Consider the following 24,465-nt stretch of genomic DNA (forward strand, 5'->3'; position numbering starts at 1 on the left):
TCTCTCTCTCTCTCTGACATGCTAGGATTCTCATGTGCAGGGATTTTTTTAACTGCATGGCACAGCATTCTGTTAGCTCCCTTGCCTATGGCATTGTCTAAATCAGGGGTCGGCAACCTGTGGCACATGGGCCACAAGTGGCCCACAGTGGTTGTTTAAATGGCCCCCGAGCTGCCCCCGAACCGAGCCACGCACTCGGTGAGTCCCTGCACGCTGCACTAAACTGGTGCAGTGCGGAGACTCACTTCTGCAGCACCAGAAATCGCATCTGCATAGACACGATCCGGCCCACTGAGTGATCTCCACGGGAGTGAACCGGCCCTGGCGAGGTAAACCTTGCCGACCCCTGGTCTAAATCACTATAGCAGACACCTATCTAAAGAGTCAAGGTTCAACAATCAAGATTTGGTTGTGCTTAGAATAAATCCGTAAGTGGGAAAATGTTTCCTTATACCAAGATGAGGATTATATTGAAATACAGAGAAACTGTTCTAGCTATAGGAAATGAATGCTGTGAGGTTGACGGAAGTAAAAAAAACAAAAGAATAATTAAAAGTTTCACCCCAGAAAGGGCAGTACCTCGGCAGAGAAATGACATTCTGGGATGTCTATTATAGTTATTTTGTACTATATTTATGTTCTTACTTTTTGTGTTTGTTCTGTTTTTGCTTTGTTTTCATTTCTTTCCCCCCTTTTTTCTACTTTTCTTCTTCTTTTTTGTCTTTAGCTGATATGTTTGTATGCTTTGTTTTGTTTGTATTTGCATAATTCAATAAAAATAATTAAAAAATAAAATAAATCACTATAGCAGAAACACCTCTTATGAAGATGAGCCCTACTGGATTAGCCCAAGGGTCCATCAATCCCAGCAGTTAGTTGCCCACAGTGGCCAACCCAAACACAGGGCGGGAAGGCAACAAGTCCCTGCTGCTGCCGGGCAAGATGTGTCCCCTTGTTATTTAGAGATACACTGCCTCTGAATAGGGAGGCTCCATTTAGGTGCCATGGCCAATAGATGCTGACAGGCGCACCGCCAGCCACCAATGTATCTGATCCAACTGCCATGTGGAAATTTAGTATTAGCAGGAAGGAAATAAAAACACCTAAACAACGGAAGCAATGACACAACCTTCACCAGATGTTTTGGACTACAAGTCCCATCAGCCACAACCATCATACGACCATGCTGGTTGGGGCTGATGGGACCTGCAGTCCAAACATAGGATGGATGGCCACTGTCAGGGAACTGACATCGGAGCCAGAGGCGGAGGGAAGGCTCCCAAGTGATGCTGGAGAAGGACCCAGCAGGGAGAGAGGCAGCTCATCAGCTGGGGAAGGAAATCAGCGCAACACCAGGGATAAAGGGGGGCAGATGGGGGAATCGGCGAGGGGGCTCCAGGACTCCTCGCCGGACACCAGCGGGGAGAGCACGGGTCCTCCGCTACCCACACCCTCCCTGCGCAGAAGACTTCCGCGCAGGGAGAGTAGGAGGAGACTTGGCGTCAAACAGCTTTTATGCTGGAAAAGGTTTAAGAAACGCCCACTGACGGATTCTGCTAGCAACTGAAACAGCCACGAAGTGAAGGGCTGTCCAGACAGAAAGGTTTAACCAGGCAACCTAGCCAGGAGTGGCGGCAACTTACGCACAAGCAACCCCTATTATTATTACAGCCACCCAGCAGGGTTTATTTAGCTGCGATTCCTGCCTTGCAGGGGGTTGGACTAGATGACCCTTGGGGTCCCTTCCAACTCTACAATTCTATGATTCTATGCCAAGCGTGGATGGCAGCTCCCTCCTCCCTCGGCCCTCCGATGAGCTGAACCTCAAATGCCTTTTCCTGCCTTGAGGTACCTTGGCTGATGCAAGGAGAGCTCTGGCTCAGCAGCGCTAACTACCTCCTCCCCTTAATGCCGCCTGGCAGCAGCTGAGGAGCCTGGCTCTGTTGTGCCAGGGAGCCTCCATCGTCTCTTTTCCCTACAAGCAGCCAAGTAGCTGCAAGGGCCTCAGCAAATTGAGAAGTGACATCCCTATGTGCACCAGGGTGGTGAGACAGAGGCCCTTGTCGATGTGTGAGATGAGAACCCACAAGCAAAGCGAAGGACCCACAGACTGGTCATTTTCCCAGAGTGAAAATGGACTGGTGATTAAACCAGTCTGGGAATTATGGCTCTGGGACGGGAACAGGGGAGTCTCCCAACAGCTCTGAGCACCCTTAGCAAACTGCAGCTCCCAGAATTCTTTGGGGGAAGCCATGACTGTTTCAAGTAGTATCACGACACTTTAAATGTATGGTGCAAATGTGGCATAGGTTTCCTGACTCTAGTTGACGAGCGCCTGCCTGCGTCAGTTTCTCAGACCCTGCTGATGACTGTTACAAAGCCAAGGTAGGCCCCAGGCCTGAGGCCTCCACCACCACTGCCTCCCTGGATTCTGTTCACGATGCTAACAGGAGAGAGGGTGGAGCAAGCAAGAAAGCAAGCTTAGCCAGTGGTGGTGTAGTGGTTAGAGCGTTGGACTATGAACTCGGAGACCAGGGTTTGAATCCTGACTCAGCCATGAAGCTCACTGGCTGTGACCTTGGGCCAGTCACTCCCTCTCAGTGTAAGCAACATACCTCCTAGGGTTGTTATGAGGATAAAATGAAGAGACGCACATGAGCTCCTTGGTGGGATATAAATGTAAGTAAATAAAGACACTGACCCCCGAAGCAGGAGGCCACACGCAGCTGGACATTTGCTGGGCCACACTGGAAGAAGGCCTCTTGCCTTGACAATACTGCTCTTCCCCACAAAGCACTGTGAGGTTTCTCCATTTCTCACACCCTGCCTCTTAAGCGATACGAGTGACCTGCCTGAAACCCTCTCAAATTCTGCAGCCAGCGCAGTCGACAAGTAAGATAATACATGATGGCTCACCCACAAAACAGGTGGCTTTGGGTGTGTTTGTGGCCTGCCCATGTTGAAAATCCAGGCGTGCCACCGCACAAGCATGCAACGAAATGGGATGTGGACCCTATGGCTTCCCCCTCCACTCTAAACCGCATGAAAAGCCTCACGGCAGGTTTCCTGGGACAGAAGGCCCAGACAAGCAGATGTCCTCATGCCGTGGCGCCCTGCCAGTCAGCAACAACACCTCCCAGCGCAGACAAGCATATGGCAGGCGGCTGGTCCTCCCCTGGCACCGAGGCACCGTATGGCATCACTGCAAGGGAACCAGCCCTGCCAATGTTATCCGATACCAGCCCAGAGGAGGGGGATCGTCTGGTTGCTTTGTCCCCCTGTGGAGTGAAGGAGGTCAGGGGAAGGGGAGGTCTTAATAAGGGCAGCGATACTGCGGGTTGGCAGACTCTGAACAAGCTGAAGGCACCTTTGCCAACCTGGCGTCCTCCGGATGTTACTCCCATCAGCCTCAGCCAGCATGGCTGCAGGAGTCGTTGTCCAAATCATCAGGAGGGCAGCAGGTAGATGCAGCAGCCTCTGTAACAACCAAGGCTCAGCAAAACAAGCCTTTGATCTGAGATACCGAAATTCAAAATCCTGCCTCAACTGCGCTACTCTTTCTTGTCTCTCTCCCTGCGCCTTGAGTCGTCAATTTATTTCTTCATTTAGGCCACTTCTGTGCCACTTAATATATGAAAAATATCTCGAAGCGGTGTACGTGAAACTAAAGCAACAACAGACAAGTTAACAACTACTTTTACAAATATACAGAGTTACATATAAAAATGTTACATTAATACATAAGGAACACGGGAAGCTGCCAGATCTGCAGGATGGGGACTGGATGCTCTTTGAAAATATGGGTGCCTACAGAGCAGCTGCTGCTTCTACTTTCAATGTACTCCAGAGGCCAATAATACACAATGTAATGTCAAGGCCAGCATGGCAATTGATGCCACGAATAAAGGAGCAAGGTTTTCAAGCTGAAGTGGAAGAGCAAGGATGTCACTTTGCCACTCTCACACGCCTGGGAAAGTGGGATTGAACACTATCTGGCAGCTTCTACTTCAGCGAGCACTGATAGATATAGTTTTGGCTAACATGCAATTCTAGGAATAGAGTCTTAGGGCTCTGGGGACCATTAACTTAATCCTTGCTAGAATTTTAAAATGTTTTGAACAGCCAAGGTGGTGTAAACGTAACGGAATAGACAACTAGCAGCTGGAGGGGGAGGAGAGGGCAGAGAGCTGTGAGGGAGGGGGAGGGGCTTTTCCCAACCTCTGGACCCCCAGGGAAACTCAAGAAACCTGCTGTACCTGGAACTGGGTGTGAAGTGTGCAGCTGAATGGGACACAGCTGTGGGCAGCCTGAGGAAGTACCACCCACCTTGGACCTGCCATAAAAACCATGTCCAGAGTGAGAGATTAGGGTGATGTTGGCTGTTTCCAGGAACTCTTATCATCATGAAATGTTGTGGGTGAGCTGAGAGCTTGTTAGGTCCTGGGTGAGAACTCAGAAGTTGAGAGGTGTGTCAGAAGGAAAATGAATTGATATTGATTTATATATATTAATAACTTTGTATTAATGTTACATATGTTTTTATAATATTTTGTTTAAGTTGCCTGTTGTTGCTTCAGTTTTTTGTACACCATATAAAGATATTTTAAATATATTGTTATAGAAATCAAAATAATCCATCCATCCATCTAGTCAGTCCATTGGTTTGCCCAGCTCAGTAATGTCCACACTGACTTGCAGCAGCAATCTAGGATTTCAGGCAGGGAATCTCTCCCAAGGAATTGATGATTTGGTTAAAGATCAGAAAATATGTGTTTATAACAGCATTAAAAATATTTCTAAAAAGAAGAATGTAAGAACAAGCCGAAGAGTCCAATGTAATGCACACTTACCACTGCTTTTAGTTTAGTGAAATTGTAGTAACTTACCACATAGAATCTTGGGAGTTATAGTATGTAGAGGATATTTAGTGTCTTTCTTAAACTAGCCCCCAGGAGTTTCCTAGGGAAACTAAATGGCATAGGAATCCTATGGATGCATGTCTATTCAGAAGTAAGCCACAGAAACTTCAGTGAGACTTATTCTCAGCTATCAGTGAATGGTAATGCAGCCTTAAACTGATCTATATCTGTAGTGTACAGACACTCAAACGGCATGGAAGAGGAAGTATTTATACAGTGGCTGCCAAAATTAATCTTTACACACATCCCCTGCCCCAAATGGATAAATAAAAGCACATGTTATAAGGAGAAACACCAACAGGTCAGCTGCCCCTAGCATAAGACTCAGCCTTGGCAAACAACAAAATCTGAAAGCGCATGAGCCTAGAGGCCCTTTCCTACCTTGACCCCGCGGATCCGGAACTCAGCCAGGGCGCGGCTCATCTTGGAAGCTGCCGTGGTGTGGTCTTTGCCGTGAGCAATGACTTTCACCAGGAGGGAGTCGTAGTGTGGCGAGATGATGGCCCCCTGAAAGGCGGAGGCACTGTCCAGTCGGATCCCCATGCCCTCGCCACTCCGGAAAACCTAGAGGAGGAGAGGTCCACAAGGTCAAGGAGAGTCTCCCTGGGAAATAACACATAGTGTTTGATTGATGATCGATTGAATGCATACTAGTTGACTGCAGGCTTCCACATCTGTGGTTATTCTTGGATTTAGTTATGATTTTGATGCTGAATTATTTGGCTCAAAGATATGAATTGTAGCAGCTAGAAATGCTCCTCTGAAATATGAGGTGAGCATTACAGGCCCCCAAAGTTCTTCCCTTTAAAGTTTCAAAAGAAATATCTTAAGATTACAACTCAGACAATCCCAATAACCCCAGAATTTTAGCTTTACTTTATTTATATACTTCAAATATGGACCAATTGAGAAGTAAGGCATTAATAACACATTTATTAACAGCAGCTAGAACAGTAATCGCTAGAACTTGGAAAATCTTGTAATTAATGAATATTGATCACTGGTAAAACATAGACTGGCAAACAGCCCATAATGGAAAAGCCGTTGCAAAAACTGGAAGGTAGCAATGAGAGAGGGGGCGGGGAAGATACTTTTTATACTGCATGGTGTGATTTTGTAAATATACAAATGGAATAACACACAGACGAGAAATACCTACAACATACAGTCTTGGGGGAAAGAAAGTGCACCCCCTTCGGATTATGTGGTTTTACATAGCAGGACATAATACCAATCATTTGTTCCTTAGCAGGTCTTGAAATTAGGTAAATGCAACCTCAGATGAAGAACAACACATGACATCTGTCTCATGATTTAATTAATAGAAACAAAGCCAAATGGAGAAATCATGTGTGGAAAAACTAAGTACACCCTTACTGCTTCCATAGGAATTAAGAGGTTAAGTAGCAGACAGGGGATGCTAATCAAATGTCCTTGCTTAACTGATCATCAGCAAGTGTGCCCACCTCTATAAAAGCAGAAGTTTTAGCAGTTTGCTGGTCTGGAGCATTCAGGTGTGTTTTAACACAATGCCAAGGAGGAAAGACAATACATTCCCCTTCAGCCTCACACAGTGTTGGGGTTAGTAAGCGGCCTTTCACAGAGTGTAATCACTGGTCCATACAACTCAGCGTTTCCTACACTGACTGGCAGCAACTCTCTAAGACTCCAGAGAGGGAATCTTTTTCTTACCTACCTGAAGATGCTGCCAAGAATTGAGCCTGGGACTTTCTGTGTGCAAAGCAGGTGCTCTAACCACTGAGTTCATCTCTTCCTTTTAAGAAACTCTACACCTTTAAACACACTCGCTCTCCAACCCACCCAGGCTTTCTCTGAGGAAAGTGGGGTGATCATATTCTCCCCACTCAATAAGTGACCAATCTCATAAACAGGGAGAGGACAATCTGCACCCCCAGCCAAAGGGTCCACTTTAACCCCCTGCCCCCTGCTTTTTGGCTACCATCTCCAAAACTGGGGATGGAGAGATTGCTTGAGGAGATGGATCAGATCCCCAGCTTGGCAGTAGCCTCATCTAGTCGACTGCGAATCAGTTTCATTTTTTATTCTACTAACACCCACCCACTTCCCTTCCCTAAGGAACTGGCCCCTGGGGGAGGCAGTGATGGCCACCGACATGGGTGCCTGTAGAAGAGGACTAGACAAATTCATGGAAGAAAGAACTATCAATGTCTACTAGTTATGCTGGCTATGCTCTGCCTCGACAGTTGGAAGCAGCAATGCTCCTGAATATCAGTTGCTTGGATCCACAGGAGGGAACAGGCCTCTTGAGCTCAGATCCTGCTTGAGGGGTTTCCCATAGGCATCTGGCCAGCTACTATGAGAACTGAAGGCTGGACTAGATGCCCTTTGGGCCTCACCCTGCAGGCCCTCCTTATGTTCTTATGCAAAGTGGGTGCTCTGCCCCTGAGCTACAGGCCTTATTATTAATGTAAAAAGTACCACTCTGGAATCAAAAGTACAAAGAAAAAAGAAAACTGAAGAATGTAAGAATAGCCTTGCTGGATGAGGCCTAGCCCAGCATCCTGTTCTCACAATGACCAACCAGATGCCCCAATGGGAAACCCACAAGCAGGATTCAAGCACAAGAGCGACTCCTGTGGCTTCCAGCAAGTAGATTTCAGAAGCATTGCTGCTTCCAGCTGTTGAGGCAGGGCACAGCCATCATGACTAGTAGCCATTATGAGTCCTCTCTCCATGAATTTGTCTAATCCTCTTTTAAAGCCATCTTCTTCTCCTTAATTAAATTCATTAGTCCCTTTAACTTGCACAATGCCCCGCCCCGCCCCCCGCAGGATTTAGGTTTGATGAGGCCCTAAGCTACTGAGGGTAATGGGGCCCGTTATACGTCCAGCTGTCCTTTGTCAACAACAAATGGTCGCTTTTTTGTGTTGAATATATGCTATATGATAATTTATGGACCTAGTAAGTATCTAAAGGTGCTACACTCAATATGCCAGCAAGTTTGGAAAACTCAGCAGTGGCCAGAGGATTGGAGAAGATCAGTCCACATCCCAATCCCAAAGAAAGGCAGTGCCAAAGAATGCTCCAACTACCGCACAATTGCACTCATTTCACATGCTAGCAAGGTTATGCTTAAAATTCTACAATGAAGGCTCAAGCAATATGTGGACCGAGAACTCCCAGAAGCGCAAGCTGGATTTAGAAGAGGCAGAGGAACCAGAGACCAAATTGCAAACATGTGCTGGATTATGGAGAAAACTTAGAAAGTTCCAGAAAGACATCTACTTCTGCTTCATTGACTATGCAAAAGCCTTTGACTGTGTCGACCACAGCAAACTATGGCAAGTTCTTAAAGAAATGGGAGTGCCTGATCACCTCATCTGTCTCCTGAGAAATCTCTATGTGGGACAAGAAGCTACAGTTAGAACTGGATATGGAACAACTGATTGGTTCAAAATTGGGAAAGGAGTACGGCAAGGCTGTATATTGTCTCCCTGCTTATTTAACTTATATGCAGAATTCATCATGCGAAAGGCTGGGCTGGATGAATCCCAAGCCGGAATTAAGATTGCCGGAAGAAATATCAACAACCTCAGATATGCAGATGACACAACCTTGATGGCAGAAAGTGAGGAGGAATTAAAGAACCTTTTAATGAGGGTGAAAGAGGAGAGCGCAAAATATGGTCTGAAGCTCAACATTAAAAAAACGAAGATCATGGCCACTGGGCCCATCACCTCCTGGCAAATAGAAGGGGAAGAAATGGAGGCAGTGAGAGATTTTACTTTCTTGGGCTCCATGATCACTGCAGATGGTGACAGCAGTCACAAAATTAAAAGACGCCTGCTCCTTGGGAGAAAGGCGATGGCAAACCTAGACAACATCTTAAAAAGCAGAGACATCACCTTGCCAACAAAGGTCCGTATAGTAAAAGCCATGGCTTTCCCAGTAGTGATGTATGGAAGTGAGAGCTGGACCATAAAGAAGGCTGATCGCTGAAGAATTGATGCTTTTGAATTATGGTGCTGGAGGAGACTCTTGAGAGTCCCATGGACTGCAAGAAGATCAAACCTCTCCATTCTGAAGGAAATCAGCCCTGAGTGCTCACTGGAAGGACAGATCCTGAAGCTGAGGCTCCAATACTTTGGCCACCTCATGAGAAGAGAAGACTCCCTGGAAAAGACCCTGATGTTGGGAAAGATGGAGGGCACAAGGAGAAGGGGACGACAAAGGACGAGATGGTTAGACGGTGTTCTCGAAGCTACCAGAATGAGTTTGATCAAACTGCGGGAGGCAGTGGAGGACAGAAGTGCCTGGCGTGCTCTGGTCCATGGGATCACGAAGAGTCGGACACGACTAAACGACTAAACAACAACAACAAGTATCTAAAGCCGTTTTCACTTTACAAAATATGTATTTTATCAAAGTAATTGTTGGACTGAAATACAATTTTAGGGAGCAGGCAGGGCCCATTACTTACATCATAGGAGCCTACACAACACAAAACACTGTTGCTGTATGTAGGTTTTATTTCATTTGTTTTTTATCTTATATTTTAGAAATGTACATCCAGTTTTTTTCCCATTTAATTTTTTTGGGGGCCCCCAAGAGAGTGGGGCCCTAAGCTACAGCTTGTTTAGCTTATACGTAAATCTGGCACTGCCCCCCTCCCACATTATATATATTAAAACCAGGGGGCAGGAATACATTAAAAATATCCCACTCCCTTCTGAAAGGCCACAGATAGTTAGAAGCCAAAGATCTGGTTACAGGGGAGTTTTTGCCTGGTGCCTAAAGATATATAATGATGGTGTCAGGCAAGCCTCCCTGGGGACAGCATTTCCAAAGTATTAATCTTACATTAATACTACTTATTGCTTTTGTTTTTGCTTCTTCTAATACCCTTCCATTCCCGGAAGAATAAGCTGCCAGTTTCCTTCTGGAAAAGGTCCTGGCAAGGAAAGATGGCAGCAGCAGCAGGAGCAGAAGAGGGGAGAGAGAGGAAGAGAAGACAAGTCCAGAGTTTTATAGCTGTTCACACACACACACACAGAGAGAGAGAGAGAGAGGGAGGGAGAGAGAGAGAGAGAGAGAGAGAGAGAGAGAGAGAGAGAGAGAGACGTGCTTCAGGAGGATGCAATCTCCATTGTTCGCAGCCTTCCTCCTGCACTTTGGTCAGCAAGAAGCTTAAGCTGATGTGACAAGGCCCTTCGGAGGCATGCAGTGCAACGTACAACGTGCCAGCTTGTGTAACATCACTGGACTTTCAAATTCAGGCCCTGGGAATTGCTTCTTACGGAGACGGCTACTCGGGCACAAGACTGGACACTGGCTTACTCTGCATGCCTGCAATCATACCGAACAGAACCTGTCTTTACTCAAAATACATGAATACAGTTCTAAAAGTCCACACTTTCTTTATTTTTTAAAATAGCAATCAAGTAAGCTTCTAGTTCTCAGGGTGGTAGGCAACATGATTTACGAGAAACTGAACCTAAACCAGGTGTTCCAGGAAATGCTCAGGCCTGAACTCTGGCGAATTCCTAGAGAAAGCAAGTTCTACTTCAGTGGGGAAGCCAGTGACAAGTCCATCTCTGAACACTGTCTCCCCCGGATGGCTTTGGTGGCCCGTATTCGCCTAATGCAGCAATGTTTCCATTTTGCTATCATTTGAACAGAATGAAAAGGTTCCAACAAAAACTATTTTATACGTTTCACTGTTCGTCATGGCAAAACATTAAGTAAATAAATTATGCAATTAATTACATTATTCCACAGTATTCACTTCAATGCAAAGGAACCATGATGCAAACCAACAAACAATCAATTATGCATCATCATATACTCTTTGATGCGTGAAATAATATACTTATTATCATTTCTATTCGTTGGATTAATGTCCGTTCTGGAGACAGGACTAATAAGTGAACACTGGCAATTTTAATCACTCTCTTTTTTCTCTCTGACATTCTTACTTGGTTCTCAGTAGGACTATGTTGCCCACAAATCCCTCATGGCAGAAAGTGAGTCACGTGTGTGTGTTGTAAGTCAAAGCAAAATGGACCCTAAGCTTATAGACTGGTTGATCGTTTTTGTAACCCATCAAGGAGCAACAGGTACATGTAGGCATTTTCCAATTTTATTGTTGCGACAATCCTGTGAGTTGTGTTAGGCTGAGAGACAGTGGCTAGCTGGTCACTCAGCTGCCTATATTGCCAAGCAGAGATTGGAACCCAGGACTCCCCTATCCATCAAGGACATCAGTAGGGTTTTTAAAGCTATCTGCCTTCAAGGAATACTTTCTAGATATGTTTGGCAGTGGTTAGGGCCTATGTCAATTGTTTCCATCTCTGAGTACAGTACTGCTATAACCCAGCAACCTCCAAAGGTGGTGGGACTCCAACTCCCATCAACCCTAGCTGAGTTGGAGTAAAAAATGGCTGTGCTGGCTGGGGCTGATGGGAGTTGGAGTCCAAAACAGCCATGCTGGCTGGGGGTTGATAGGAGTCCAAACATCTGCAGGACACCGGCTAGCAAAAGGTTGAATTAGAATACCGTTTGAAAATCTCTGTTCTACTCTGCACTGGGTCACTCGTACAGCGCCTGACACACCATTAACACCAATCAAAAGATGCAACAGCGAAAAGGGTGAATGCTATATTCTGTGATACTTAATTGGCCTTATGAAGAAAAAAGCAATCAAGACAATCTCTGAACTCTGCTACTTCATTCTCACCAGGTCCTTGACAGGTTCAGGAAGCTGAGCTCTGAGCCCCGCGCTGCTCTGATTGAGATTCAACCCAAGAGGCGTGTCATGAAAAATGTGAGAGTTATGTCTCTCCAGAGGCTGTGCAGGGACCAAAACATCTTTCTGGATCTCTCTGTTTCTCCCCCCTTTTCTTATTTAAACAGAAGGGGGAATTTGTTATCAGAGGAAATCAGGAGACTGGTAAATGGCCTCGCTGGCAGCCAGAATAAATCACACCCCGGCAACCTCGATCCTTCCCCTCCGACTAATGAAGCCAATAAATCAGTCGTGCAAACTGGAGCAGGACCCGAGTTTTGCTTACAAATTCTCTCTAATGGGGCTCCGTGGCAGATTAGGATTAAGAGGGTCTTCTATCTCGTGAAGACAGAGAGCTTCTCATTGTGGAAGGGTTTGCACGAGGCCACTTTGCCCCATCTAGAATAATAGAATCATCGATTGTAGAGTTGGAAGGGAACCAAAGGGCCATCTAGTCCAACCCCCTGCCTAAGTGCAGAACCTTACATTTGTCCCTATTGAAATTCATTTTTTTTTAGTTTGGGCCCAGGTCTCCAATCTCTTAAGGGCATTCTGAATCTTGATTCTATCTTCTGCAGCATTAGCTACCCCTCCCAGTTTGATGTCATCTGTGAATTTCATAAATATCACCTTAATTCCTTCATCCAATTCGTTTATAAAGATGTTGAACACCAGTGGGCCCAGGACAGAACCCTGCAGCACCACACTAAACCACTTTTTTCCAGGATAATGAAGAACCATTAATGAGCACTCTTTGGGTTCATTCAGTCAAGCAGCTACAAATCCACTTAACCGTTACCTCATCCAGCCCACATTTTATCATCTCTCTGCAAGAACATCATGGAGGACTTTGTCAAAAGCCTTACTGAAATCAAGATACACTACGTCCACAGCATTCCCCCAATCTACCAAACTCGTAACTCCATCAAAGAAATGAGATTTCTCTGGCGTTATTTGTTTTTGAGACAAATCATACTGGGTCTTAGTAATCACAACATCCTTTTCTAAGCGTTCACAGACTGATTGTTTAATTAAATGTTTTAGGACCTTTCCTGGTATCAATGGCAAGCTGACTGGTCAGTAGTTACCTGAGTCTTCTTTTCACCCCTTTTTGAAGATGGGGACAACAGTTGTCTGCCTCCAGTCCGCAGAAAGCTCACTTGTTCTCCAAGAATTATCAAATAGTACAGACAGAGACTCTGAGATTACATCCACATGCTTCTTTAATATCCTTGGGTGCAGCCCATCAGGCCGAATTCATTTAAAATAGCTAGGTGGTCCATGACAACCTCTTTTTCTGTTTTGGGCTGCAGCTCCCTCCTTGCATTGTTTATACTATTATCACCAAGTTAGGCACCGCTTTCCTTTCGGGGCAAAGCAGGTGTTGAAAAGTTCCGCCTTCTCTCTGTTACCCAATAGCATTTCTTCATTTTCTCCACCTGCACCTTGGAGCGCCTTCTGCCTAAAAAAAATGAGTGGGGCAATGTCGCAAAGTCTAAGCATATGCACATTTTATTATACGTGGGATTTCATTTGCATTTTGAAATGGAGATGGGCCAAACAGAGATGGCAGAACACATCAATCCTATGTGTCAGAGAATCCTCCTTAAGAAGCAGCTGTGCATTGAAGCTTTTGGTTTGGGGGCGGAGGAGCTTCCAAACTGCTTTCCATGGGGGCAGATGTCACCTCTTCCGATAATTAAAAGCGCAAATATCTCCTGCCCACTGATTTTATTTGGTTTCCTGTGATCCGCAGGCAGCGGCACGGCTGGGTCAATGAATGGTGCTTGGCTGTCACTCAAGACCCAGCACTGGCTTTTTTCTTCTTCCTCATCTTCGGGGTAGAAATAAAGAGCCAAGTCAATTTTCCTTAGCACTCTCTGGTTGACATAAAAAAAACTTAGGCTATCAAATTAGAAAAGACTGGAGGCATTGTTGTCCATGTGTGCATTTTGGGGGAATGGCAGGCTGGCCAGAGGAGGCCGTGGTGTGGGAGAGACAGCTGGCCAGACATGGGAAAGGCTCGCTGAAGGGCTGTTGTGACCGTAGAAAGGTCCTGGCGACAGACCCTTTGGCACGTTCTCATCACAGTGCAGGAGCTACCTGAATACTTGATAGGCATATGCAGAGTCAAGAGATTCTGGCCTGCAGCCAGAACAATTACATTCACATTGTACATGGGCAAAGCAGGGGCAATATATGGTTCTTTACCCAGATGGACAAAAGAATGAAGTGGGGAGGGTGAGAGAAGGAAAGCAGAGGTTATTAACTGACTTAAAGTATTAGAGCTTGTTCAGCATGTTTTGTGAGACTGATAGCATCTCCAGTTGAAGGCTCTCAAGTGAATGACAAACTAGATGGACTTAAGGACATCAGAAGAGCCTCCTGGATCAGGCCAATGGCCCATCTAGTCCAGCATCCCATTCCCACAGTGGCCAACCAGGTGCCTGTGGGAAACCCACAAGCAGGATCTAAGTGCAACAGCCCTCTTCCTGCCTGCAGTTTCCAACAACAGGTTTTCTGAGGCATTACCGCCTCGGACCAAGGAGGCAGATCACAGCCAACGTGACTAGTAGCCATTGATATTCTCCTCCATGAATTTGTCCAATCCTTTTTCCAAGCCATCCAAATTGGTGGCCATCATTGCCTCCTGTGGGAGAGAGTTCCATAGTTTAACTATGTGCAACCTGAAGAAGTCCTTCCTTTTACCTGTTCTGAATCTTCCAACATTAAGCTGCAATAGATGTTATGTCCACAAGTTCCAGTGTCATGGGAGAGGGAGAAAAAACTGTTCTCTATCCACTTTCTCCATTTTTTGCACAATTTTATAAACTCTTTTCATGTTTCCTCTTACTCGCTTTTTCTCTATAAACTAACGAGTCCCAAATGCTGCCACCTTTATTCATAGAGGAGTCTCTCCGCCCCCTTGTTCATTTTGGTTGTCCTTTTCTGAATCTTTTCCAACTCTACAATACCCTTTTTGAGGTGAGGCGACTGGAATGAATGGTGTGACACAGGATAAGGCTGTTTTTGAGGTTTATTTTTGCCCATGTTATTCTGGGGAGAACATAAAGCTCTTTTATATACTGCTGTGCTTGGAGGTTCTCCTTCAGCTGCCATTGCAAAAAGGTGTTGATAGATGCCTTCTCTTCCATGAATATGCCTCTCACCCCCTAGCAAAATCTTTTTTTTCCTGGTGGGCAGAAAGCAAATTCCACAATAATGTGTTAAGTATACTGAATCTGCTCCCACATTAGTCTTACTAATGACACCCAACACCTGCTTCCATCTGCCCCCCCCCCACCGCACCCTGAGTTTTACGAAGGAGGGAGGAAAACATCACCCTCTGGGCAATTTCTCAATTTCTGAAATTCCACAACAGTCCCCGGTGGAACTAAACTGTGTGATCACATACTGGGTGTTTTCCAGATGCGGTCTCCAGTTCCCAACCTTTGTCAGTAATGGCTCTGCTGGCTGGGGCTTAAGGGAGCTGTAGTCCCAAAACAGTCAGAGGGCTGCAGGTTGGAGAACACTGGGCTAAAGTATCTCTCTGGCTCATCCCAGCTCTAGTGTGAACATGTCATGTTGCTACAGCAGCATTCCCCAACCTGGTGCCCTTCAGATACTGTGAACTACAACTCCCATCAGCCACATGATGCTGGGACTAATGGGAGTTACACTCCAAAGCATGTGGAAAGAACCAGTTTGGTGAGGGCTGCTTTGGGCCTCTTCCTGTTTATCCCAACTAAGCTCCATTTTCCCCCGCCCCCTACCAAGGGTTCTTTGCTGTTGTGTCTCTTTGAACCCTGCCTCGTCTTTGCATCCCGCTTTCTTCCCAGTGCCAGAATTGTTTCACATGCAACGGAAGAAATCTTCTAAGGCAGTGCCCTCTCCTTACATGTCTCTGAGATTTGTCTCCTTCTGCTGGCTGAATCTTCCTCTTTCTCCGCCTGACATAATCTCAGCTAAGAAAAGCCACTCAGGCAGAAGGCTACACGGTGCACTCTGGAACAGGAGAAGCAGGGAAAAGCGCAAGGAACCCTCCTTGTCTGTTTAAATTAATCATCACTCCAGAGATGCAAGGACTCTCCAGCACTCAAGCGCATCTGCACCGAGGCAGCCAGAGAAGCTTTTAGGGACTGCCTCCATTAGAAGGTGGCTCCTTTCCCAGGTCTTAAAGGGACACTCAGGCTCAAGGGAGGAAGGCCCTGTTGCCTGGAGGAAAGGGCTGAGTGCCAGAACCCCAGGGCACACCCTACAGACAAAAGAAGACCCCTGGTGGTCTAAGGTCCACCTTCTTTCCAACCATGGCCAAGCAAATGGATGCACCGAAGACAACAAGCAGGATCCCAAGGCCATATGCTCACTCCCCAGCAACTGGCGCTCAAAGAATAGACTGTTTCTGAATGGGGAGGCTCCTCTGAACAATAGAGGGGGGAAATGACGGGAAAATGATGGAACCTAAGTGAGGAGAAGCATGTACCTTTGTGTTGCAGATGAAGGGCATAGAAGACCTGAACCTATCTGAAAAGAGGTACAGAATGGTTTCAACTTTCTTACCATTTTAATCATAGTGGAATAAAGGAAGAGATTTCTCTCTAATTTACATCAAGGTCTGCCGACATGGTGCCCGCCAGAACTCCTTGGACTCCAGTTCCCCTCATCCCTGACCATCAGCCTTGCTGGCCAAGGCAGATGGGAGTTGGAGTCCAACAAAAATCTGGAGCATGTCACTTGGGGAGTGTTTTTCATATTAGTCCCCCCCCTTTAGCACGTTTGGGGGTGCATATCACATTGCTGGGTTCTTGGTGCCATTTAAAAGCACCTTGTAAAAACAGCAACATAACATCAGTCGAATAATTTGCTAAAATGATTCAGGACAGATAAAATAAAGTCCTTTTTCATGAAGCACATAATTAAACGACAGAACTCTCACCCGCAGGAGGCAGTGATGGCCACTGACTTGGAAGGCTGGATTAAGAACTACTGGAACAAAAGACATTTGGTGGAAACTAAAGACGCTATGCCCATGGCTGAGGATAATTGTTTGAACCCTTCCAATGGGTACCGGGGGGGGGAGGGGAGGGAGGGAAAGGAAAAAGTTGCATGGGAAATTTAAAAATTGGAAGGAGATAATATATGTATGTAAAAATCCTGAACTTGGTTTTTTTTTTCCCCCAAGGATTGGGCAAATTGATGGAGAAGGCAACTGAAGTCTACTAGCTATGATGGCTACGCTCTGCCTCCACAGTCAGAGACAGTAATGTTATGCTTCTGAATACCAACTGCTGGAAGCCACAGGAGGGGAATGGGCTCTTGTGCTTGGGACCTGTTTGTGGGTTTCTCACAGCCTTCTGTTTGGCCACTGTGAGAAGAGGATGTTGGACTAGGTGGGCCTTGGCCTGATCCAGAAGGGCTCTTCTAAAGTTATTAAAGAACCCTGGATCTTTATGTTTCGTAAAGAAACACATCAAAGCCTGCTTCTGCCCCAGGTTAAGCTGGACACCTGGATCCAGGCCTGCCACTGAACTCTGCCCAGACTAGGTGAGGAGGGAACTCCTTTGACTGTCTACCGGGAGGGTGAGTCGCCTGGGAGCAGTTACACGGCAGCCAATAACTCCAGAGCGGTGAACAAACGATGCTTGCCTGCCAGGCGGGGATAAATGTCAGAGCCCATCATATATCTCTGTGCTATACACCAAGGATGTGCGGAGAGCCCCGGCCGACTTGATGTCTCGGTGGCTCAATGAGAGAGGCAGCTTCCAGCAACCTGTTCCTTAAGGCCGGGCAGCCGAGTTCCTGACAGGTCTAGAGATCGCTGAAAAGAATGCAAGCAGGTCCCTGCAGGATGAAGGCCAAAGGCTTGGTTCTCCCAGATTTTGTTTCCCAACTAGGAGTCACCAGGTGCCTCCCCACTGTTGCCCACACCAGCCCTGCCTCTCAGGAGAGGTGGAAGAATTTGAACTCAGATCCCAGTTTCTGCTAACACCTTTAATGCTCAAATCAGTATGGTACATAGGCAGATTAGGGTCCAAAGTCACATCAGGGTCTATGCATGGCTAAGCTTCTTGTTGTGGTACAACAATATGCAGACTCTGATTACTGCAGAGAAAAATAACTAACAAATTACGTGTGTCTAAGGGTAAAAGAAACCTGGAACATTTCTAATGCTGTTTGGTGTGATTTCATTTCATATGTGTCAAATACAGATATACAAAACACTCTTCCCCCACCAGATCACAAAATCTGGCCTTACTGGTGTGTTTTTCTACATTTTATTTTTCTACATTTTATTTTTCTACAAGCTCTGTACTGCTCCTATGCTCTGTAAGTTTGATGATGCTTTTGTGTTTTTGATTTTATGCTAATGCAATTAAAAAACAAAAGACGCAACAGGTGCTCTGCATGGCTAAGCATGCTAGGATGTTGATCCATCAAGCGACATGCCCCCTTGAGTCATATGGGGCGGGCAAAGCTTCAGAGTGGCAAGTGGGACCATCCTTTGTATTGGGCAAGCAAACAATAACTCCTTCTGGTGGGCTGAGCCTGTGCTGTCTGTTTGCACCTGTGCTGGCTTTTCTGTGACCCAGGTGATGGAGGAGGCATCAGCAACAGCTCTGCCCCAGGCTGCACAGTAAGGTTCTCCCGAGAGGATGGGCTGCAAAGAGCCTCGGAAGCTGAAGCTGTGACAGAAGGCGAGGCTGGGGAGTGAAGGAGATGCTGGGGCAATGTGTCAGGAGATGGGATGGGAGGCTGAAGCAGAACCCCACTCTGACCCTCCCCGGGATCTGACTCCTCACCCGCAACTTCCTTCCCTGGAGTCTCCCTGATCTCTTGAGGTCCTGACTAGGCCTGTCCCTCTGGGTCATCAACAGCCAACTCCTCCAATGCCCCACTCCTGTTATACAAAAATCTCCAAATGGGTCCAAACTTCAATGTCTAAAACTCCTGGTAGAGCAAAAGGATCTAGAGATCACGCTAAGGGTGGCCAAATTCTGTGTGACTGCCATAAAACTTAGGGAACAAGCTGTACTACCAAAATGATTAAGGTTTTAAATGATAATTTTAGGCTATATTTTAGTGATCAAGATTTAATGTATTTTTTTAACTGCCGCTATATCTGAATTGTCTCTGTTATACCCAATTGCAATTCAGTGTATTCCTGTTGTGTTTTATGATTTTCCTGATATTGTAAGTGAGCAGGAACTGGTCTGTGACCGTAGTAATAAAATTATATTCTATTCTATTCCTCCAATGCCTTGCATCCTGGACTGACCAACCCTGCACGAGGTCTTGGGACTCATAAACACCACCCTCCCATTGGCGATCAGCGGCAAACTGCCCCCGGACATGCAGGGTCCATTTAGCCATCATAACTGATAGAGATTGATAGGTGTCTCTGTGTTCCTTCCTGCTGCTCCATGAATCACATCTGACACATACACAGGTGCAGGAATCCCTTGTGTGGCAGGGCTCACAAAACTTGCTGCTGGCTCCTAACGCAGATGGATCTTTAAAAGGCTAAGAGCAAGCTTTTAAAGTGTTCAATATGTGCAGATTACCTGTGATGTGTTATGGAGCGGAGAACTGGTCCATGACACAGAGAAACACAAACAGCTTAAGAACAGCACAGTATGCCACAGAACGCGCAATGCTAGGAAGATCACTGAAACATAGCGAAGCTAATAATTGGATACGACAAAGAATGAAAATTGCAGATGCGGCGGGAAAGGCTGCGAAGTTAAAATGGACACGTGCAAGACATGTGGCAAGAGGCAACCGAGGGCGGTGGGGTAAAGCAGCGTTAGTACAGAGACCCTACGATTTCAAAAGACCAAGGGGATGGCCACCTATGCAATGGGTGGATGATCTAAAACCAACAGCAGGACTTATGTAGATGAAAGAAGCAAACAACAAAGAACGAGGGAGAGGACGTGAAGAGGCATATATCCAAAGATGGATGTGAGATGCTGTGAAAGAAGGAGAAGAAGGAGAAGGAGAAGGAGAAGGAGAAGGAGAAGGAGAAGGAGAAGGAGAAGGAGAAGGAGAAGGAGAAGGAGAAGAAGAAGAAGAAGAAGAAGAAGAAGAGGAGGAGGAGGAGGAGGAGGAGGAGGAGGAGGGAGGCAGCAGCAGAGGAGCAAACTTCCCATCCTGGTGCCTTCCTAATGTTTGGACCACAACCTCACCATCAGCCTCAGTCGCCATGGCCAGCCATGCTAGCTGGGGGTTAGTGAGAATTGTAGCACACAACACCTGGAGGGCAGAAAGTTGAGGAGATCCACACTGGTTCAGATCCTGAGCTTCTCCACAGTCACAAATGCATGCAGTGGGCCGTAAGGAAGTTTCTTTCACCTCCCCTCTAAAGCAGCAGTCCGTAACTGCTGGAGTCTAGCCAGCGCAAATACTCATCTTAAAATGCAATTTGTCTAAAAAGGTCAAACGAGACTTGAAAGCATGCACACCTTTTAAGCTCAGCGTAACAGAGTCTTCAGGGGCCATTTCTCTTTCTCACTCCCTGGATAGGTCTCGGGTCCTGAGTCTGAATTCTGATGCTGCAACATCAATGGCATGATTTCTAAAAGGGACCACAGAAAAGCCAGAGTGGATCACTCCTTCCTGTAAAGGAGTGTCCTTTGGTTGCCTCAAGCCCCTGTTAGGAAATTGATGTACAGCAGCCTTCACCATCCTGGTTCCCCCCAGATGTTTTGGACTGCATCTTCCACCAGCCCAAGCTGACCAGCAGTCAAATCCCTAGGCTGAGGGTTCCAGTATATAAACAGCACTTCGTGCATGCTGACCCTGAAACTCTTTGTTAACCTGTGAAATTTCTTATGTTACTGTGATTAACAAAACAGAGTAATTTTTCATTAATGTGGCAAAACATTTCGGCAATGTGTAGAGGAGGGCAACCAAGATAATCAAGGGCCTGGAAACCAAGCCTTATGAAGAATGCTTGAAGGAGATGGGTACAGTATATTTAGCTTGGAAAAGAGGAGACTGAAAGGAGATATAACATTTATCTTCAAATATCTGAAAGGCTGTCATATGGAAGATGGAGCAAGCTTGTTTTCTGCTGCTGCAAAGGGGAGGACACGAAACAATGACTGCAAGTTACAAGAAAGGAGATTCCAGCTAGACATCAGGTAGAACTTTCTGACAGTGAGAGCTATTTGGCAGTGGAATGGTCTCCCTTGGGAGGTGGTGGACTCTCCTTCCTTGGAGGTTTTTAAGCAGATGTTGGGTGGCCATCTCTCATGGATGTTTCAGTTGAGATTCTTGCAATGCAGGGGCTTGGACTGGATGACCCTTGAAGGGTTCCAACTCTATGATATAACCTAAAAACACTGAGTGCAACAAACTGGGATGTCATATCCAGCATGCTGGTTAAACTATAACTGACCTAACTCACACGTTTTAGAAACCAGAAATCAGCAATTTTGACCAGAAAATATGGAGCAACGGGTGGCTCAACATTTCAGCTCTGAGAACTGCAGCCTGTTGGACTTATCAATAATTGCTAGAGAGATGCCAACAGATCCAACAACGTTAGCAAAGACATTTTCCATTCTCAAAAACTCAGATGCATGATTTGTTTTTAAGCTGGCATGTTTTTACTGTGTGCCACTTGCCCCCCGGTTTAAGGAATAGGATGAGCTCAAAGTGCAAATAAAAAGGGCTTTTTGGATTTCTTGTGGCTCTCTTAGTTCCATAGCCGGCTAGATGCTTTGTGCTTCCTTCCCTGTGAATTATAAATACCTAATCGCTCGCAACAGCGTGTGCCATTCTGCTCTGGTTCGCTGGCGGATACTTTCTGAAGTTCTGCCAAGGGCATATGCAGCTAAGTGGTTCCTTTGCTGACAATTTTAAATAAATAAATAAATGACATTAGCAGGCTTGCATCACCAACACGACGGTAAAAGGTTTTGCAGCTAGGAAGGGAGATTGCATTGCCCTCCCCCCAGCTTCTCAGGGATGTCACAGCCTACATGGGAACCCACTTAAGTGCTCAGAAAGACCCCTGGCAAGAACAGGATGAGGCAAGACAAAGATTTGTCCATCTGCATTAGCTGCGAAGTAGGAAGAAGGTAGTCAGTACAGGGCGCTCCTTCGCAACCCTGCAAGGTAGGCCACCCACTTTCCCATTCTACTGAGCCCAGAGGCAATGGCTATGGTTTAGGTATGGTTTATTTATGTACTGCTTTTTAACCCAAGGCTCCCAAAGCAGTGAACGACAACATACATCAATACAAATAACACTAAAAATACAATGTGTCAATCAAAACAAAACAAAACAGCATCAGAATTTAGCCACAAATACAGATCATGTAATAGGATCTGATTTATCACTAGGAGCAGTGGACTGCAGCTTGCAGAAATCTTCCATTCTACTTTGGTTCTTTGCAGGACTGAAGATGTCATCAGCACCACCTTGTTGGTGCTTCTTCTTAAACACCATGCTAGTCAAAATCCCTCAACATGCTGGCCAATGGGGCACATCTGCACCAGTTTTGACACCAGTTTAACGAGCATAGCTTTCTCTGCTCAAATAATTCTGAGAATTTACTTTGGCGTGGATGCTCAGAGGCAACATCATCATAGGAGGGAAATGTTTAATATGCATCTCACATCTTCTCAGAGGTAAAGAGGAGACCGAGAGGAGATATGATAGCCATCTTCAAACATCTAAAGGGCTGCCGCATGGAGGATAGAGCATGGGTAGGCAAACTAAGGCCCGGAAGCCAGATTCAGCCCAATTGCCTTCTTAATCCGGCCCGCAGACAGTCTGGGAATCAGCGTGTTTTTACATGAGTAGAATGTGTGCTTTTATTTAAAATGCATCTCTGGGTTACTTTGTGGGGCATAGGAATTGGTTCACTATTATTTTTCCAAAATATAGTCTGGCCCCCCACAAGGTCTGAGGAGGAGTGGACTAGCCCCCTGCTGAAAAAGTTTGCTGACCCCTGGGATAGAGCAAACTTGTTCTCATGCTCTGGAGGCTAGGACCCCAACCAATGGATTCAAGTTACAAGAACTTTGTGACAGTATGAGCTGTTCAACAGTGGAACGGTTTCCCTTGGGAGGTGGCAGACTCTCCTTCCTTGGAGGTTTTGAAGCAGACATTGGGTGGCCATCTGTCATGTACTGTATAATCTAGTTGAGATTCCTGCATTGCAAAGGGTTGGACTAGATAACCCTTGGCGTCCCTTCCAGCTCTACAGTTCTATGATTATATGACCTCAGAGCACCATGTATGGCTCCCATGACCACCACCAACAACCCTGTGGAGCGGATTAGGCTGAAAGATGGTGACTGACCCAACATCACCACGTGAGAATCATGGCTAGATCCTACGTTACTCCATCACAGCCTTTGCCAACCTGGTGCCCTCCAAATGCTTTGGACTACAAACACCATCAGCCCTGCTCAGCACTGGCTCGGACTGATGGCAGCTGTTGTCCAAAAGATCTGAAGGGGATCAGGTTGGGGGAGGTAGCTTTAACCACTACCCCACACTGTCTATCTACACAGCCACTACAGTTCTCAGGAGAAAGAATGACTGTTAAAATACTTAATAGTGCAGGACCGTGGCTTGCTCTGGGACCTTGCCATGGCAACATCAGGATTCGCACACTAGTCTCTACGGTCCTTTATCCACAGCTGCAGGCACCTGGGAGATCAGTCACAGTACCCATTTCAGACTAGGAGAGATGAGTCCCAGAGGCACAAAACGAAAATTGTTTTGCTTCCCTCTCGTCAATTCTGCTCACTCCCGTCCCTCTTCCATGCCAGAAAAAAACCCCTCAAAATTGTGGAAGCAAATCACACAGAGACACGACTAATTTTCATGATCCAGAGCAAAAAAATTATAATCTTTTTTAAAAAAACACAGTCCCAGACATCTCATTCCACACGCTTAGCGTCAGAGGAGGACTCCTTGCCGTTTATTCCATCTGGCGACTAATCTGAGCCTTGCTTCCCCAGGGAGCGCCAGCCCCAGATCCTGCTTCAAATAACAGCACTCGACCTCAGAATGTGTGAGTCTCAAACTCTAAAAGAAGGAATGATACTCTGCTTTCACTATCAGATACAGTATTCCTCTGAATATCGGATGGTGCGGAGAGTTACTGCTTTTGAGCTCAGATTCTGCTTGTGGGCTTCCCTTAGGACACTTGGCTGCCCACTGTGAGAAGAGCACAGGACTGGATGAGCCCTTGGCCTGATGCAGCAGCCAGGCTCTTCTTATGATGCCTGAATATCCAAGAAAACTACCAGGACAGGCAGAATTTGAAAAGAGCTTTGCAAACTAGTAAGTGACTCTATAAAGAGTGAAGGAATCAAGTCCAACAGAGACCCTCTGAGCATGTTCAAAATCCCTCACAAATGGCAATAGTCAAACCACCCCAGATCGATTTGGAATCCAGTATGGAAAACCAAGAGACTTTGTAAAATACCAGAAAATAACACCCTGTTCCCCAGTTCAATTTGGGGATTTGGATCCCTTTATGCTCTCTGTGACATGACTGGGAGTACAACGAAGTTGGAATGCCTCCCCCAAACCCCTGTGATCTCCTGAATCTTGTCCAGTTGCCCTCTTTTCATGTACCATTTTGCTGGAGTCTCCCTCTCTTCTTGTGCCATGAACACGGCTACAGCAGTGTAACGGGTGCCAAAGGAACTTCAAAATGCAGTTTCCTAGTGCACCCGAGTCTCTAATACATTAATCGGGTGCCTTAGTAACAACATCTCCCATGGCTTACTGCAAGCCAGAGAAGAGGAAGA

At 46.2% G+C, this 24,465-nt stretch overlaps 1 protein-coding gene and 1 long non-coding RNA gene across 17 annotated transcripts in view; both read right to left on the reverse strand.

Moving 5' to 3' along the window:
* PC (pyruvate carboxylase) overlaps positions 1–24,465 on the reverse strand; it is a 259,664-nt gene that overhangs the window by 74,230 nt on the left and 160,969 nt on the right. For all 16 annotated transcript variants that reach the window (XM_083478197.1, XM_083478194.1, XM_083478192.1 and 13 more), the window contains one exon: positions 5,301–5,483. In XM_083478197.1, the coding sequence (XP_083334323.1) occupies positions 5,301–5,483 (183 nt within the window). The remainder of the gene's footprint in view (positions 1–5,300; positions 5,484–24,465) is intronic.
* Positions 14,294–16,445, reverse strand: LOC310694810. Its single transcript, XR_014519823.1, has 3 exons — positions 15,980–16,445; positions 15,584–15,690; positions 14,294–14,878 (listed from the first exon to the last, which is right to left on the reverse strand). It is a non-coding gene; the product is annotated as an uncharacterized lncRNA (long non-coding RNA).

The sequence above is a fragment of the Podarcis liolepis genome (assembly GCF_965112155.1).
Source record: "Podarcis liolepis genome assembly, chromosome: 15".
Classification (NCBI taxonomy): Eukaryota; Metazoa; Chordata; class Lepidosauria; order Squamata; family Lacertidae; genus Podarcis; species Podarcis liolepis.